This window comes from Papaver somniferum, unplaced genomic scaffold (genome assembly GCF_003573695.1).
Source record: "Papaver somniferum cultivar HN1 unplaced genomic scaffold, ASM357369v1 unplaced-scaffold_81, whole genome shotgun sequence".
NCBI lineage: Eukaryota > Viridiplantae > Streptophyta > Magnoliopsida > Ranunculales > Papaveraceae > Papaver > Papaver somniferum.
Window position 1 is genome coordinate 7,155,929 of NW_020651082.1, and position 19,463 is coordinate 7,175,391.

Consider the following 19,463-nt stretch of genomic DNA (forward strand, 5'->3'; position numbering starts at 1 on the left):
AAAGATTGCTGACATGATTACCGTTGATAGTAGCTGGAAGTTTGATTTCAAAATACAATTGTCTGATAGGGAAACTATGGATCTTACTTCTCTATTCATGTTAATTGATGATAATCCTCCGGTATTAGATGTTCTACCAGATACTAGAAGATGTGCTCCTCATCATTTAAGTATTTTCTCAGTAAAGTCTTTGTATTCAAAGTTGGTAGCAACTTATGGATTAGATGACTTTCCAGCACATTTTATCTGTAAACCTGAAATACCACCCAAGTTTAAGTTCCTAGTACGGTGTCTGGTGCATGGAAAACTTAATACAATAGATATATTGAATAACAAGGGGATGGAAATCTATAATTCCTGCATTTTATGTGGAAATAATGAAGAATCTCAAGATCACCTTTTCATCCACCGTAAAATTGTGAGAAAACTTTGGCAGTCTTTATCTCCTAGCAGTAACTGGGCATGGATTTTTCCTATCTCTATGCTACATTTAGCTCACGAATGGGATAACAATTATTTCTCCAGTTATGTTAACTTCATATGGGGGATGATTTCGGCAGCTATTGTTTGGGTTATTTGGTGAGAACGAAATTATAGAATGTTCGAGAAAGATTATTCTTTCAAGACTGAGCTAGACCTGGTTATTGATGCAAAGTCGTTGGTACTTAGTTGGGTTGCAGCTGCAGGGAAAAGAGTACATTTAAATTTTGCGAGTTCATTGATTAACACTTGGAAAATAATTTTTACGTAACTTCTTGCTTTCGTTTTATTTTTGCTACTTCCGGTAGCTCTCCTGTAAATTCTTCTATCTATGAAGCTTTCTCTTTCGATAAAAAAAGGTGGTATTATTGGAAAGGACCTTTGTTGGGAAATGTTCTTTAAATTTTAGATTGTTCCTTCTTCCTTTTTCATCTGTTAGTAAAATCTCAGCGTGGATATCTAGAGAAAAAAAATGGCAAAGAAAATTAACACATCTACATAATCTCACAGTACAAGTACAAAAACAATGTAATCTTTAAAATGTCGGTTTATAAAGAAAACAATGTAATCTGTTAGTAAGTTTACTTCACACTTGAAGGACTAATGAAATATTACAAGTGTTTCCAGTAATGTCGTATGCCCACAAACAACGAAGATACAAAACATCATGCTCACTATAGTTGAGAGGAAAATTTTTAATGCACATCAAAGATAATCGTGCATCGAGTGCATGTGTGACCGTAACCACTGAAGTACCCCTCCGTCCAAGATGTAGTCAGGCCACGTACATTTTGTATGTGTCCCATCATTATTCACGGACACGTATTCAACTAAAAAACCTGCCCCTCCGATTCCCATTAACCGTTTTACTTTTTCGAGAAAAAGTAGGAAATTAAACAAAAAAAGAAAGATAAGCAGTTAGGTAATAAAACTGTTTGGAATTCTTCTTTTACTTTATAAGACGTAGCATATAAGACGTGCCAGCATATAAGACGTGTCAGCATATAAAGATGGACACATACTTCAAGTATGTGGCCCGACCACATACTTCAAGATGGTAATCGCACCGCTAAAGTACGATCACCTTCAAAGCTTTTCTTATTCACTCAGCATGTTTCTTTTATAGGCTTCACAAACATCACAGGGAAATCCAACAGTTCCTTCACATAACTCATCCCATGTCTCCAGTTGTAACTTGCATCCCATGAAATGGGAACAGAAATAAGCACAGAAAAATATGACTGCTGCCATGACGACTGGTAGTATCCCTTTTTGGATGAAGCCCAACATCAGCCCACTAATAGTCCTTGTGGCCCAAAACCCGTGTCCAGTTTGGTGTACAACTGTCTGTGAGAAGTACAACGGTCTTCAAGAAATGCTGCAAGAAAACTGAGTTTCATGATGCGTCTGCAGGAAAGTGAGTTGCCTATAAATATCCATAACGATGAACTTGTAGCCTTTCTAACATACACTCGGCATTTTGATTAAATTCTCTGTGAACTCAACTGCAGTGAAAGTTTAGCAGAATTCCGATCCTTTAACTGTTCGAGAGTGACTTCAATCTCGCCAATGTTATTTTCAATGCTTCTTTGCTTGCCAGTGCAACTATATTTGTAGACATAATACTGCATAATTCTACCTACCAGGTTAAAATTGAATACTAGTTGCATGCAAGAAAACTTTATTAGGATTCATCCACATGCGCCTGGTAGCCATGTTCCTTTTCAATTTCATGTCACAATCTTCGTTTATACTCTGACCACGGACACGGTAATTTCCCAATCACCTAATACACCACATCTCACAAACCTTAGTTCCGAAACGGAAGATAAAATATGAGTTTTTGAAGATAATATCTAGATTTACAAACTTCGTTTGAACCACCATATCAAAAAAACTCATGATTACCCCATAAAAAATACAAATACAATATATGATCAGCGAAGCCTAGACACTTATCACTTGCCATCCTCTTTCTGTTTCAAATACTCTTCGAATGCCTTTATGCACTTCTCAGCGTTCTTTGAGGCCCACGCCGACCGTTTCTGGATTTTCTTCTGCTTCTTATTCACCTCAGTATGTGTTAGCCGCCGCAGACTCGGAGTACCGATCGCCTTCGATCTCAACTCTCTCAGCCTCTCATCAGCTGCAGCGTTCAACTCATCTTTCTGGCGCTTGACTGATAGTTTTTCCTCCTCAGATGTCGCACGATCTTGTGCCAACATCAATCTTGACCACCTGGCTTGTAATTCCAGGTCCTTAGGTTCCGACGGATCAATATAAACCTTATAATAAGAAGAAATCGTATTGTTAGCGGGTACAGAGGGATCACTTGCTCGAAATGGAGATAAAAAAGCCATTTTAAGAACCCTAATGTGGTATACTGTAGATTGGATCAAAGATCTAGAAAAGAATGAAAACTGGTGCGAAGAGATTCACAAAAAACTAGAGAACAATAACTAATTGGATGTAGAATACTATAATACATTGCTAGGACTCTTATATAGGCTTCAATAATATTAAGACCAAAAACAGGAAACCAAACCAAATTAGGAAACAGAATCTAGATGAATTCCTAAATTTTAATTGTGTTTCCTAATTTAGTTTAATTTTCTTTTTCTCATGAATAGCTGGGCTATGTTCACATATAACATATAAAATCAGCAAACTTCACTTATTTGGCCGTCGGTGGTTAGCATATTAATAGGAATGAGACCTGTTGACACCGGAACTCATTGTTATTCATGATCGTAAAATGTTGTCAGATGAGATGGCAGGTATTTCTGGTTAACATCCGGTAAACAGCAGGGATATCAATGAAAATCAATCGAATGACTATAAATAATACTACCACAACTTACTTTGAGTTTTGAGAGGAAACATCATTATGATATGTGATTTAATCAACAATCTGATCTTATTTTCCATGATTAAAGAAATTCTTGTGATTACGGCCGCAGCTGAGAAGAAGAGAGGGGAAAGAGATCCAAATCTTGGTTGTTATCTTTCTTTTAGGTTTAGGGGATTTTATACTATCAACGATGGATAGGATCAAATTGACATGATTTCACGGCTATGATTGATGGTCAGGTTCTGTGGTTAAAACCGCACCGAACCATGATCCCTATTCTAGAACAACTATAAACCGTCGAGATTACCACTCCAAAATATCAAAAATATAATGCTGACTTTTCAATTAGTTTCTGGTATGAAAGTCAATTCCAAGAAAAGTGCATCAGTTCCAGTTGGGAATACAGTTAATGTTGTGGAAAGTGCTAGAGTTTTTGGTTGTCCTATTACTTCTTTCTCAACGAAATATTTGGGGATCCCTTTGGGAAGCAAGTCTAAATCTGTAGGAGTGTGGGATGTGATTATTCAAAAAACTTAGAAGAAGCTTAGTATGTGGCAGAGAAGATATTTATCCAAAGGAGGGAGAATTATGCTTATAAAACATGTGATTTCAAGCCTTCCTGCGTATTATTTGTCTCTCTTTGAAATGCCAGCTTTTGTGGTGAAACAGATGGAAAAGATAATGAGACTGTTTTTATAGGCAGCGCAAATCAAAAAGATAAGAAAGGATGGGTTGGCTGGAAGAAAATGAATTTGTCAAAAGAAGGTGGAAGTGTAGGTATTGAGAAATTAAGACTTATGAACAGGTTTTTGCATGCTAAATGGATCTGGATATATGGCAAGGAAGAGAAGGCACTTTGGAGACTTTTCTACCTAATACTTCTAATAAAGTTGTTGGGAAAATTTTATGTCTAGGAATTTTGAAAAGTAGGGAGTATTATGGAACAGAATACAACTATTCATGTGGGTAGGGGTGGTAGGTATCTCCCCCACAAAGATATAACAATTAAGCACAAGTTCACTTAAAAACTCTCCCCTATTTGATGTTATTCCCAAAAGGGAAACATGAGTGACCTTACTTTTGCAAAAAGAAGGATTTTGTCGGACATTAACAAATCACATGGATTTGTATCCTAATCATCGACATAAATTAATCTCAACGAGAAGACAATTTGCGCGACATGACTCAACATGAGAAAATCTTATGGAGTGATAATGCAGTAATTACACAAAAGTGTGACGGAGTAGAAAAATATTGCAAAAAATTTCTCACAAAGTTTGTTCTATTTTATAGTTCCAAAAACCTAATAGATTTAACTTTCGAGCATGTATGAGATATCAGTTCAATTCACAAAAGTAAAGGACACATATATCTCATAAGACTTTGCATATAACCAATAAAGATTAAATATTGCCAGTTCATCTTCCAAAAAGTTTAGAATTTAAATAAATAAACTTAAAAACATGTAAGATGAAAATCGTTGGAAATAACTTGTGTAATCACAATTTATGCTATACCAAACCCTAGTTATCCTTCTCGAACACAGAGATAAATCCTCATAAAGAATTTCCTATAAAAATGAACCAAAAGAGTTTACTCGGATATTCCCAAATTGTTCTCATAATATATGTATTCATCATGTTCCTCTTCAATAAGGTCCAATCTGGATTCAACTAGTTCTATCTTCTCCGCAAGCGTTTTTGTAGAGGATTGTAGTCCACAGATTAGTGCTCGAACTTGTTCTAAAACAAGGTTCAACTTGCTAGATAAATCATCAAATTGAGAACTTGGAAGATTGTGTCACAAGGTGTTGTTATATACTTGTCTTGACACGAGTCACTCTCTAATGATCCAAACAGGATTTTCCTTGTGGGAAACTGCGCATAGTCCAGACTTTATCCTCCTTGCTTGAAAAACTTGAAGAAAACATGGATATCGTACCCTAATTTTATCTGAAGAAAGGACACTTTTGTGAAACCGGTTACAGAACCTTGAGAAAGTACATATATTTTAGAATACATTAAAGCAGAGATTTACAAAAAAGTCTCGCGTTATTTACTGGTGAGTCGTATTATTGGACTGATCCTTTGTTTGGGAAATGTTCTTTATATTTTTTTAGAATTGTCTCTTCTTCCTTTTTCATCTGTTAGTAAAATCTCAGCGTGGATGTCTACAAGAAGAAAAAATGCCAAAAAAAAATTAGCACATCTACATAATCTCACAGTAAAACTTATGCAAGGATTGTTGTAGAAGCAGAAAGCTGGTCTCCGATCCACCACCAAACATACTGAAGAACCCGAACTTGCTCCTTATTCCTTAACACCTTGATTTAGTAATCAACTTCAATCTTAAAGACACAAATGAAGAATTAGTGTCTTGATCAGAAAAACAGAGGTACTGACTGATATAAAGATCAGTACAAGCAATATTTTGATTTCTGAAAAGAAAATACTCATCAAATGAAAGGGTTTGATGACGAACCTCGGGGGATATCTTGTATGCCTCTTCTCCTCCTTGTTTACATCTATCCACCAGGACTTGACACCCATGAATAGACAGTTTTCGTAGTGAGGTGAGCCGTAGCATCTTCTCTTGTGAAGGCAGATACGTAACATTTTCACAGTCAAAAACCTAAGAGAAGTCAAATTACCTAACCATTCTGGCAGAGCCACCAAAGAATTAAAAAGGTTTATCCGCAGGCACTGTAAAGAAGTGATGTATTGAATTTGATCAGGTAAACATTTGAGTTTGCCGCCTCCCCTAAGAGTTAATTCACAAAGCGATGGAAAATAATTGCCTACTGCAGTTCCTCCTCCTCCTACAATGTTGGCGGCAGGAAACGGAAAGGGCTCAAGATCTCCAGAGAATGAACCAATATCAAGAGTTTCAAGTTTGGGAACAGTGGAGGAGCCGGACTTTGAAAATAAGGGGGACTAAAAAAAACTATATATATACTAGTGGGCTAAATTTAAAAACTAGGTGGACTAAATGTAAAACTTACTATAAAATCAAGGGCTTTTTAACAGTTTTAGTAATTTTAGGGGGGGCTAGAGCCAGGGTTAATTAGTCAACCCTTTGGCTCCACCCCGGAGAGGGTAACTGTGACCGCAACAATGCCAACAGCGGTTATTCACAATGTTTTGGAGGAGCACTTATATAGGCTGAAATCTGTATTAAACACAAATTCGAAGGGACATGGAATTGGGACCTTGCCCACCTAACAAATATCATTGAGGAGGTTGACTGTGCCTGCAAATACCAACAGAGGTTATTCATAATGGTTTGGAGGAGCACTTACAGGGTGCAATCTGTGAAAACACAGTTTAAAGGGACATTGCCAACCTGATTTTGCAGCCTTCGCCCATCTAAGGTTGGGCTTTAATGTCTTTCATATCTCTTTGAACGCATGGAGGTAAAGGTTACCTTATAAAAAAATCAAACAGAACAAGTAAATTTAAACATGAAAGAAAATAAACTATCCATTATTTTATTTATTGATGAATAAGCAGGTACGAAAATGCTGATATCATATCAATACCATTAAAGAAAAACATGTTATGTGGTTTCAAGGGAGATGGTTCTGGTTCGAAAGACTCGTCGCAATCGGATGCGTATTTTATAAAAACACCTGCTGCCCTATGTAAGCCGGTGTAATCCTTTTTCCCTAGCAACCGAGATAAGGATTTTAAATCTTTTTGTAGAAAATGATCGTACAAATGTTGACAAAATTTAAGATGAATTTTTTGAGCACGGGGAGCCTTCGGAAACAAACCCATTATTACGTTCTTTGCATCCATAGCATGGAACTTTGCCACACTGATCAAAGTAGACCCAGCATCGTTAACATAAGGCCCATAGATACCCGGATACATCAACAGTGCATCTCTGCATAAAATCTCATTTTCCTTTTTGACCAGATCACAAATTTTGTTAGCATCAAAGTGTGCATCCAAATCCAAAGCTTTGACATCTCTTGTAGTGGTTGACGAGGTTATAGTGAATAAGAAAATCAAAAGACCTACCAAAGAAGTTGCGTATGAAGAAGATACAGCCATGACAGCATATCCTTTTATATATAGAGACTACTTTTTTCATTAATTAGATAATAAAATTGATAATGGAAATTTTAATACAGAAATCTTTACACATTAACAGAAGATTTTCATAACCGAAAGTCTTTTAAAAATCTTTTTCACTAATTACGTAATAAAAATACTAATGGAAATTTCAATACAAAAATCATTAGTACAAATATATTTTTTATGCTCATGATAGTACCTTCTCGAATTAGATCCATCATAATAACTGAAGTCCTAGAATAATCGAAAAGAAAAAAAAAAGAATCATCGGAATGAAAAAACAACAGAGAATCACACAAGGTTGAATAAAACGGAAATGAAAAAAAAGTACAGTGCAACTTACTTTTCGAGAGGAGAAATCCTAATGCCGATTAGAGATATTCTGCACCAAGCACGGACTTCCGTCGAAACCCCCCACTTGTTTCCTAACATTCAACCAAGGAAATGAGATGAAAAGAGTCTTTTTTTTATTATGGGGGAGGGAGGAGGCCAGAGAAAGAGATGGAAACCGTATTTGGAATCATGTAGATGCCAACACGATGACCTTAAACAGTATCGATTCGCTTTCAGAAATGCTGCAAGAAGATTGAGTTCCATGATTAGAGTGTGACTGCAGGAAAAGTGAGTTTCCTTGTAAATATCCACCAACTTCTTGATCCCTAATAATGAACTTGTAGCCTATCTAACAAACTTGACATATTCACTGTTCAGCAAACACACTTGCAGTGAGAGTTTAGTAAGGTCCCGATTCCTTTGTCAACAATTGTGAGAGGGTGGCTTCAATCTCGCAATCTTTAATGCTACTTTGCTTGCCATGATCATTATGAATTCCTCGTCTCTGTGACCTTTCATGTGTTTTGCTCTTCCAGTCGTTGAGTTGATTCCTCTTCGACATTCGCATCCATTATGTTGAGCTCTTTCTCAACACACACTATAAATTCTTTGTTTACGTCCTGTACAATTTTGATGGTTCATAGTGGTTGAATTTTTCTAGAACTTCTCGAGATTACGAAAGAGTTGGTATATAAAAGCTAAATTTTAAATGCGTAGTAGTTTGTCACCACTAATAACTCTTCTCACAAAATCTTGGCTTCCCTCGTCATAGAGCACTTACTTCCCAGTCTTGAAGGCCCCTACAGAAGACCCTGTAACACCAAAAAATATCAGTATTTTTCACAGTACAACATGGTCTCTTCGAAACACAGATTTTGATGTCCAGTACAATCTTAAATAGTGAATAATAACCATCAAGTTCCATCTCAAGTCTTATAGCAAAAAAACTACCTGATTTAATTTGGATATGCCCTTATAACATCACCTGCAAAGCAAACTAAGAGGAATGCAAAAGACTAATGGAAATCCAAACTCATTGGAGGATATATGATAAACTACAAGCAGGAATAGCCAAAATGTTCATATTCCTCAATAAGGTAGAAGAGAAATCTAAGACTAGTGAAGATATAAAAGCTAAGGCTGCCAAAATTAAGAAAAGCAGAAACGTCCAAAACTATCAGCATCCTGGAGGTTTCCAACCCTTATTCTCATTTGACAACTTAATCAGCCCCATTATATAATTTTGCCAAGTTTCTTTGATATATTAGGTGACCTAGAATGACACTAATCATCAATGAATTCTTACTGAATGTGAAATGTTACCAAAACGCAATTGTGTACAACAAAATAAATAAATAATGAGTGTGCAAACAAGTACCAACCAGACCCATGAAAATCTTTTTATCCTTCGCCTTTCCTGATGTGATATTTAGAAAGTGGAATATCCAGAAAGCACCTCTTCCAAAATCGTAAGGCCCTGAATTTGAATTAGCAATGTATTATACGCATGCATAATCCTTGTAAACTTCTTGACCATTTACCTGCACATCAAAACAAAAACACAAATGTGACGGTAAAGTCTCTTATTTAAATTCATCCACTCTGCTAACCAAATACTCCCAGTTCTCAAAAATGTTAAATCCATCCATGATTAATCAACATTTCAGAATATGGGTATTCATCAAAAGTTGATAATTTTGTTCTTTCTCATTGGAATAAATCAAAATCAAGCAGAAGTAAAACATGCGTATTGCTGAAAACTTATAAATGGTCGGTACCTGTTTTTAGGAAGGAAGCAAGCTAATACTTCATATGGAGGACTAAACAGTGCAGTCATTCAAAGTATGAGAAGTGGCCTTGCTCAGTGAAAGTTTTTTTCCCTCATTTTCTGAAGAAGCTCTTTAGCTTTCTTGAAATCTTTGGCTTCAAGAAAACCTTTAATAAGAGTTTTATACGTGACAGCATTTGGCAAGCAACCATTCTTTTCCATTTCAAACAGTAATCTTTCGGCCTCAAATTGCATACCTTCTTTACACATGCCACTGATCAATATGGTATATGTTATAACGTTAGGAACTAGCGCTCTGTTTGGGAGATCATCAAACAATCTTTTTGCATCTTCAAATTTACCAGCCTTGCACAAGCCATCAATAACTAGACTACAAATTCGAATATTATATTTAAACCCCATACCTTCCAGAGATTGAAATAAATCAACTGCTTCATCAATGTATCCATTCTTGCAAAGACCATCCAGTAAGGCACCATATGTGACTACATTTGGAGATATACCAACAGATTGCATCTCATCAAACAGGCTTTGCGCATTCCTAATTCTTCCAGCGCGACATAGTCCATTCACTAGTGTACTGTAAGTAACTTGTGTTGGTTTCAATCCATTTTGTTTCATTTTCTTGAAGAGCTGCAGAGCATCATCCAACCTAAAGTTCTTGCAATACCCATTGATCAACACAGTGAAGCTGTGTTCGTCATGTTCAAGGCCCTTATCCCCCATTGAATCAAACAATCTATGCGCTTCGTCAATCTTACCTGTCAAACACAGACCACCTATCATCGAGTTATAAGTAAGTGCATTAGGTTCTTTGCCTAAGCTAATCATTTCTGCAAATAACTCGCCTGCTTCTCTCATCTTCCCTTCTTTGGACAGAGAATCTACTAGTATACTATATGTTACTACTGTCGGGGAGATCCCTCTATTCACCATTTCATCAAAAAATGTCTTTGCTTCCTTCCGCAATCCATGTTTGCTGATACCATGAATTAGAGAACTATAAATGATCGCATCTGCAGCAATGCCTCGACCAGACATGTTATAAAAGAGTTGCAGAGCCTCACTCAGCCGATCTGAACTGCAGAGTCCGCTGATCAAAGAGCTATAAACAATAACACTTGGGACAATTCCCTGATCTTTTATCATTCGGGAAAAGAGATTTAAAGCCTCTTTCACTGACCCTCTTTTGCATAGACTATCTATGATTGCACCATATGAAACAATATCAGGCTTGCAATTCCATCTACCCATATTCTTTTGCAACTCAAGAGCATTACCTACTTCACCTATTCTACAAAGCCCGCTAATTACAGTTCCGCAAGTAACGACATTCGGTTGAATTCCCATTTCAATCATTCTCTCAAACACTTCAAGAGCAAGAAAAACTTTCCCTTGCAGGCACAACCCTTTGATCAGAGAAGTGAAAGTCACGGTATCAATTTGAAAACCCCTCTTAAGCATTTCACCAAACAAACTGAATGCACAATCCAACCGACTTAATTGACAGCAACAATTAATCAAAATGTTAGCTGTAAATACATTAGGTTGAATTCCAACCAGTTTCATCCTCTTATACATCTCAAATGCATCAACACATCTCATTCTCGACACTGAAATCAATAGTTGATTGAATGTTTCAGTTGATGGCAATGGTTTCACTGAAACCATTTTATCAAAGTAACCCAGTGCATCTTCAAGTTTCTTGATTTGACCAGACTTGCATTGATCAAACACAAGAACTTCAAATGGAGTTCTACTATGGGATCCATAAGTTCTAACAGTTGTGATTAGAATCAAAGGATGAGGTTTGAGTAATAAAGAATGGGTGAGACTTGCATTTCTGATGAAAAGAATCATGGTTTTTTCTCTGTTTGTGTGGGGATGTGGAAGAAGTTTCAGGTATATTTTCACATTGTTCAGCTAGCTATGGAAGATTATTTGGTAGAGCTAGAGCTTTTGAATTTAAGGTTTTAGCAGAGTCAGACGGTGTTTAAACCATAAACCCTAACCGGGAAATGTCTCCCCTTGACCCTGAATCTCAAACATGACCAAAACAGTCATTGCAACCCATAAGTGGCCTAAGAGCATATCCTATGGGTAGTTCCCAAACGAAGACAAACTCTTTCATATCTTATGGGTAGTTCCCAAATGAAGACAAATTCTTTGGTATGAAAGAGGACTCGTTCATATAAACGAGTGAAGCTACTATAGGCAAATTTAAAAAGGAACACTAGAAGGGGAACAGTCCCCTGTCCAAAAAAGAAATGCAAAAAAGTTGCATAGACGGGGGACAATCCTCCGTCAAAGTAAGAAAAAAAAAGCAAAAAAAATTATAGACGGGGGACAGCTCCCCGTCAAAGTCAAAAAAAAAACAAAAAAAATAATAGACGGGGGACAGTCCCTCGTCAAAGAAAAAAAGCAAAAAAAATTATAGACGGGGGACAGTCCCCCGTCAAAGTAAAAAAAAAAACAAATTTTTTAGACAAGGGACTGTCCGCCGTCTAGTGTTCCACTTATAACCACTCGTTCGACTGAACGAGTGCACAATAGTGTTGGGGATGAAAGTGAGGTTGGTAGTTCCCATAGTGGCCTCTAATTAGACCAAATTGGTAGTCACTCTTTCAAAATGAAAGAGTTACGCTACCTATAGGATTTGCTCTAAGCAATCTAAAATCTATTACGCCACCCATATTTGCAAAGTGACCCAAAATTGATAATCCTACTACCCTGGGTCAAAAATTTTGCGCCTTGCTAACCGGGGTGCAAGTTATATCTCTCCTAAAAGTAGAAATTAACGTTTAATCCCATTTTTCCTGGGCTTTAGACACTCTAGATCTTCCTCCAAAGCCTAGTACTGGTTAGTCCAAATATTTCCCATGTTTACGGTTCGGTCCAAAATCTGGACGAGTTAGTCGAAAAACACAACGATTCCAATTTTCAAAGTATCCAAATTACCCTTTTAGTTTTCCATATGCGAACGATTTTTTTCAAAAATAATTTGGATCTAAGATTTCAAATCAAATTTAGATCTAAGATTTCGAATCATAAGAGATTGAGAAAGATAGAGAGAAAAAGATATATAGACAGACATATATAGAGATTTTGGAGGATTAACTTGTTTCTTCATCAGATTTTGATCTCAGGTTAATTTTCATCGTTAAGCTTTTGTTTTATTTCTTCGATTTTGTGATTTTGCTTATTTTTTTAATGCATGATATGAAATCGATTCGATCTATTATCTTTTGTTAGATTTTTTTGATTTGCTATTTTAAATTTTGATTTTTGTTATGCTTAAGTTTTGATTTTTATGCAATTCTGACTTTGTTTTCGTTTCTTCTTCATAAATTTTTTGCTCTGTGTTAGTTGTTTCGATTTTGAGATCTACATATATCGGATTAAGATTTTTTTGTTTTGTTCATATGTTTGTTTTTATAAAACGATGAAAGTTACTGATGGTGATTAATTGATAGATTGATTGATTTCTTCCATTTTTTTATTATACAGAATGCATACTTTCTTGTGCACCGTATTAGTTTCAGTTTATTGTTATTAAAAGATTGATTCAAAGAATAACTTCTCTTCTATGTTCAAATCTGTTAGTTTTTTGTAGAGGAATACATGTTTGTACACTAGCATGTGTTTCAGTTTGTATAGCATGTGCATGGACTTTAATGTACACCAAATAAGTTTTTGATATATGTTTTTTGTAATATGAGGGTCTCAACCAAGTGTGAGAAGGTTGTGTATGCTTTTTTTGAATCATGATGAGCATCATACCCTATTTTGGTAACCTGTACATATTTTGCACACTGAAGTTCTTTGTGATGAATGCATGGATTGTTTTATTTGAACAAATGCTCTATTTTTCTTGTTTTTTTTCTGTAAATGTATACATAGTTGTATACTAGTATGCATTCTCATTATTTTTTGTTTTGTTATGTTTTGTTTTGTGGGTATGGATGTTGGATTAATTGTATTTTTGAAGGTGTGTGCGTAATTGTACACCTTTGTGCTGTCTCAATAATATATGGTATATTTTATGGGTATGGATGTTGTATTTTTGTAGGTGTGTGCATAGTTGTACACCATTGTGCTCTCTTTTGATTTTATGTTCTGTTTTGTGGTACATATGTTTGATTAGTTAGATTTTTGTAGAGTTGTACATGTTTATACGCTACTATGCTCTGTGATAAATGGATGTCATGCGGGGGTGCTAGAACTTATTAAAACCTCATAAGCTCAAAATAGTTTTAATCAATATGGGTAACATTATTGGTGCTTAGGTACAAGATCCAGGCTGTATGAGTATATAAAACGGTGCACCTTGTCCAATCTCATTGATGTATGACATGTTTTATGGATATGGATGTACACAGGTTGAATGTTTTGAAGGTGCGCATATTTCTGCAACTAAGTGTACATAGTTGTACACATGCTTTTTCTTCGCGTTTATTGTTTTCAAACTTGTGCATTGTTCTGCAACTTTATGTTACTTTTTTTTTCTTGATCATTTGATTCATGCTTTATGTTTTATTTTTTAGGTTGAATATTATGAAGTTGATGTCTACGAGATAGGTAAAAGCTTTTATGGATCATTAGTCTCATCTTTATGACTCCACCTTGAAGATGAAGAACTTAATGTATTAAAATTTCTAAGAAGAAGTAAAGAAAACCTACGATGTGCAATAAGTGCTTCACTTGACCCTCCCTTGATGATTTAGTATCCTTCTTTCTTAATACTTGGTAGTTTATTTTTTATGAACTATGTTCTCTTTTTTTTTTCCCCGTAGCTTGTTACCATCATGTAAACTTTAATTTTCTAACCTATCAGTATTAGTGCACCATTATGTACACCTTCATTTTATAATGGATGATCATATCTTAATTCTCTTTAAGAATCTAGTTTGAGTTCTACTTCTATATGCACAGTTATGTCACATTCACGCATTACTTTTCCACTCTTTTAAAGTAATTTTTTCAGAAACTAAAGGCATTTTTCTGTCATTGGTTAAAATGAAATCAACTCTTAAATAACTGAAACAATGAAAAATTTTGAACATACGACTGAAGATAAAAAACAAAATGCGTATTAGGAACCTAACTAGTCATTACTGGGCATAGAATCTACTATCCTTACTGCTGCTTCAAAGACTACATTGGAACAATGCATATTAGTTTTAACCTATTAGAACATGTCTACCACCATAAACACCTTAATTTTCTGACATGTCCGACATGTCAATACATGTGCACTGTCATGTACACCATCATGTACACATAAATTTTTTTACCTATAATATACCATATAAGTCTGACACAAATCTACATGCAAAACATCAATATTCACATTAATAATAAAATTATTCCAAGTTTTTACTATTAGATACTCCCTCTGTTCCATTTTACTTGATGTTGTAGAGTTTTTCACGCACATTAAGAAACATCAAAGAGAGTATTCTACCCATATTAATACCTTTAAAAAAATTAAATGACCTAATTTTTAGTTTCTAGATTTTAGAGAAAGTTACCAATCCCATTGTAATTTGCTTGGGATGCACCAATTTTTTATAGATTAGAGTATATATCATCCGTGGGAAATATTTAAAAATTGGAGTAATTGTTTATGTGTTGATTACGATGAGAATTTATGCTCTGGTGTGATTCCAAAGTAAGGGTAAAACAGAGAGAATTTGGATAAAATACTAAAACTCTCATCTATTTTGGAACAAAAAATAAACCCTAAAACATTAAGTAAAGTGGAACGGAGGGAGTACTTGTTTAGGAAAGTTATGAAACATAGTTGTCAGAAATTTAAGAAAGTTACAAACAATTTAAGCTTAAACAAAAATTTCAAAAAGTCTCCTTCTTCTTTTGTAGTTGTTGCTCGCTACTCGCACGCCAATCTTGATATTCTTTTTTTTTTCTGCGATATTCTACAGTTTGGCATGACCACCGACGGGTTTTCGCAGGTTCTGATGCTACCATCTCCAACAAGTATGTACGCACCTATAAAAATCAATCGAATCCAACTGCGAAAAATTGACATGATGCTTGATATAGTTTAACAAATCTAATATTCATGCTAAGTATGTACACACCTAGATAAGTCTAATAAATTCAATATTGATGCTCATGCAAGACATACTTTATGCCCATGCACACACAAGACATACTTCTCGTCTCCCAAAACAGGTAATATGTTGCTGAATTAACATAAAGGTGTACAGATCTTTACACTAGTACGACAAATATGATAAAAACAACTTCAAAACACACACAACATGTCATATGTTGTTGAAACATCATGAAGGTGTAAATATCTTTACACTAGTACCAAAAACATAGGAAAAGCAAATTTGAAACACACAAAACATGTCATATGTTACTGAATTAGCATGAAGGTGTACAGATATTTACACCTAGTACCACAAATATGATAAAAACAACTTCAAAACAAACACAACAGGTCATATTTTGTTGAAACAACGTGAAAGTGTACATATCTTTGCACTAATTCCACAAACATGGGAAAAACAACTTCAACAGGTCGTATGTTGTTGAATTAGCATGAAGGTGTACAGATATTTACACTAGTACCACAAATCTGATAAAAAAAAATTCAAAACACACACAACAGGTCATATGTTGCTGAAACAACATGAAGGTGTACAAATTTTTACACTAGTATCACAAACATGGAAAAACAACTTCGGAACACACACAACAGGTCATATGTTGCTGAATTAACATGAAGGTGTACAGATCTTTACACTAGTACAACAAATCTGATTGAAACAACTTTAAAACACAAACAACGAGTCATATGTCGTTGAAATGGCATTACAGTGTACAGATCTTTACACTAGCACCACAAAAAAAAATAACTTTAAAACATACAAAACCGGTCATATATTGCTGAATTAGTATGAAGGTGTACAGATCTTTACACCAGTACAACAAATCTGGTAAAAACAACTTCAAAACATAGACAACGAGTCATATGTTGCTGAAATAACATTACAGTGTACATATTTTTACACTTGTACCACAAACATGGGAAAAATTACTTTAAAACACACACAACATGCCATATGTTGCTGAATTATCATGAAGGTGTACAAATATTTACACTATTACAAAAAACATGGAAAAACAACTTCGAAACACACACAACAAGTCATATGTTGTTGAAACAACATGAAGGTGTACAGATTTTTACACTAGTACCACAAACATGGGAAAAGCAACTTCGAAACAGACATAACATGTCATATGTTGCTGAATTAGTATGAAGGTGTACAAATATTTACACTAGTACCACAAATATGATATAAACAACTTTAAAACACACACAACATGTTATATGTTGTTGAAATAGCATTACCGTGTAAAAATCTGTACACTACCACAACAAATTTGCACATTTCCAACATTCATACTCGCATAACAATCTATACTTCTCTGAAATAGCACCACGGGTTTGTACACTTTCACAAAAAATCTAACAAAAACAACATTCTTACACACATAACAAGCCATATATCCTTGAAACGACATGCCTATGTAAAGATATATACACTATCATAATAAATGTAAGAAAAATAGCATTCATACACATATAACATACCATACATCCCTGAAACAGCACCCTAGTGTAAAAATCTGCAAAGTATCACAACAAATCTCACAAAATAGCACTCTTACACACATAAAACTCCAATAGATAAAAGTAGCAGATGATCTTACCTTTTTTGTACTTGAATAGATGTTGAATAATCTTCTTTTTTTGTTGTTTTTTCTTCCTTTATTTCTCTTCAATCGTTGATTTCCTTTTAGATGATGATGATTTTAGACTTTTTACTACTTGATTAGATGTTTAATCTAATGCGTGTTCTCGTTTTGTTCTTTTTGAAGCTCTTGATTTATTTTCAATCATTGATTTCGATTTAGATGATGATTCTGGACTCTTTTGTTGTAGCGTCTTCTTCACCATGATGTTACTGCTGATGCAGTATTTGAAAAAGAAGGGGTCTAACAACACCACCCAATATTTCTCTTAGCAATCTGTATGGACAAACTCGAATATACTTTTAAGAGAATCAACAAGACTCAATCAATTAAAAGTATATCAACGAGTTTATATCTCTCTCTTGATTTGATTTACTTAAGCAGGAATTGCGAGTTCTAATCAAATGCAAGGAATAACTTGGATGGTACCAAATACCAATATCCAAGGTTTAATCAATGAAAATCAACAACCAAAGGTTGGATTACTCTAACTGATGATCTAACGCACAACCTGTATTATTTCAATTATAAAGATAAAACAATATAATGAGGAAATTGAAATAACACAGACACCAGAAATTTTGTTAACGAGGAAACCACAAATGCAAGAAAACCCCGGGACCTAGTCCAGATTGAACACAGATTGTATTAAGCCGCTACAAACACTAGCCTACTCCAAGCTAACTTCGGACTGGACTGTAGTTGAACCCCAATCAGTCTCCCACTGATCCAAGGTACATTTGTACTCCCTATGCCTCTAATCCCAACAGGATACTGCGCACTTGATTCCCTTAGATGATCTCACCCACAACTAAGAGTTGCTACGACCCAAAATCGCAGGCTTTGACAATAAACAAATCGGTCTCACACAGACAAGTCAATCAAAGGATCAATCTGTCTCCCACAGATAAACCCTAAAGTTTTTGTTCTGTATTTTGATAATAATCAAGCTGAACAGGAACCGATTGATAATCCATTCTTATATTCCCGAAGAACAACCTAGAGTTATCAATTACCTCACAATAATCTTAATCGTATGGTAGCGAAACAAGATGTTGCGGAATCACAAACAATGTGGCGAATATGTTTGTGATCTTTTTATATCTTGCCTATCGGAGATATCAATCTCAAGCCAATGAATCTGATTGTACTCGTATGATAGAAGATGCAAGATCAGATCATACAACTACGATAAAAGTAGTATCGGTCTGGCTTCACAATCCCAATGAAGTCTTTAAGTCGTTAACCTGGTTTTAGAAGAAGAAAAACAAAGGTTAAAGGAGAATCGACTCTAGCACGCAAACTAGTATCACACGTAAGTTGTGGGGATTAGTTTTGCACAATACTACATGTCTCCTTTATATAGTCTTTCAAATCAGGGTTTGCAATCAATGTTAGCTTAGTAACAAAGCATTTAATATTCACCGTTAGATGAAAACCTGCTTTATATTCAAGCTAATATTTCTCAACCATTAGATCGAAAAATTATCTTGTTGCACACACTTGACAATGCACGCTTCTAAGTTTGTTAACCGTACCCAAATGTATGCACTTGTTGGTTCAACAATAGTTAACCAAATGGTTAGCCATATGAGCATTTCATATCAACCATGTTCTTCTTCACCATAACTAGTTCAAATGACTTCAAATTAACAAGTTATAGAGTTGTTCAATTGCAAGGAAATCTTATGTACTACACAAGACAAAATTGAAGCAAAGATGATTTGATTCACTTGAATCGGTTCATAAACTTTTATAGCCACGGTTTGCAAACTGCATTCCTTAGTCTTTTTAAGTTTAAGTTCAGAAATCATCTTCAGATATATAACCTTCTCAAGTTCGCAGACTAGGTTCGCGGACTTAAGTTACCGGGCAGAGTTTACAAACTCCAGCAGAAATTCTCGGGTATTAGAAATTCGCTGGTTCGCGGACTTAGCTTCACGCAAGTAGTTTGTCAACTCTAGCAGAAATTCTCAGGTTTGAGAACTTCGGAAGTTCGCGGACTTGGCTCACGCCATTCTTCCGGTTCTCTTGATCAACAAAGTTCGCAAACTTTGGTTCAAGGAATAGGACTTATACATAAATGTGTTTCCACGACAATACTTATGTCCACCATTGATTATGTAATCTAAACTCTCAT

General features: G+C 35.2%; 1 protein-coding gene across 2 annotated transcripts; it reads right to left on the reverse strand.

Moving 5' to 3' along the window:
- Positions 1-4,910: 4,910 nt before the first annotated feature.
- Positions 4,911-11,481, reverse strand: LOC113345316 (pentatricopeptide repeat-containing protein At3g22470, mitochondrial-like). Of its 2 annotated transcripts, XM_026589103.1 has the most exons (8): positions 9,522-11,481; positions 9,126-9,284; positions 7,754-8,555; positions 7,610-7,644; positions 6,870-7,349; positions 6,674-6,754; positions 5,813-6,580; positions 4,911-5,678 (listed from the first exon to the last, which is right to left on the reverse strand). In XM_026589103.1, the coding sequence occupies exon 1, from the start codon at positions 11,390-11,392 to the stop codon at positions 9,605-9,607; it is 1,788 nt and encodes a 595-aa protein (XP_026444888.1). In that variant the 5' UTR covers positions 11,393-11,481; the 3' UTR covers positions 4,911-5,678; positions 5,813-6,580; positions 6,674-6,754; positions 6,870-7,349; positions 7,610-7,644; positions 7,754-8,555; positions 9,126-9,284; positions 9,522-9,604. The 2 variants fall into 2 exon arrangements, 1 of the variants encoding a protein (XP_026444888.1); XR_003358066.1 differs by lacking the exons at positions 9,126-9,284; positions 9,522-11,481 and adding an exon at positions 8,695-8,862 and having other exon boundaries at positions 6,870-8,555.
- Positions 11,482-19,463: the final 7,982 nt, after the last annotated feature.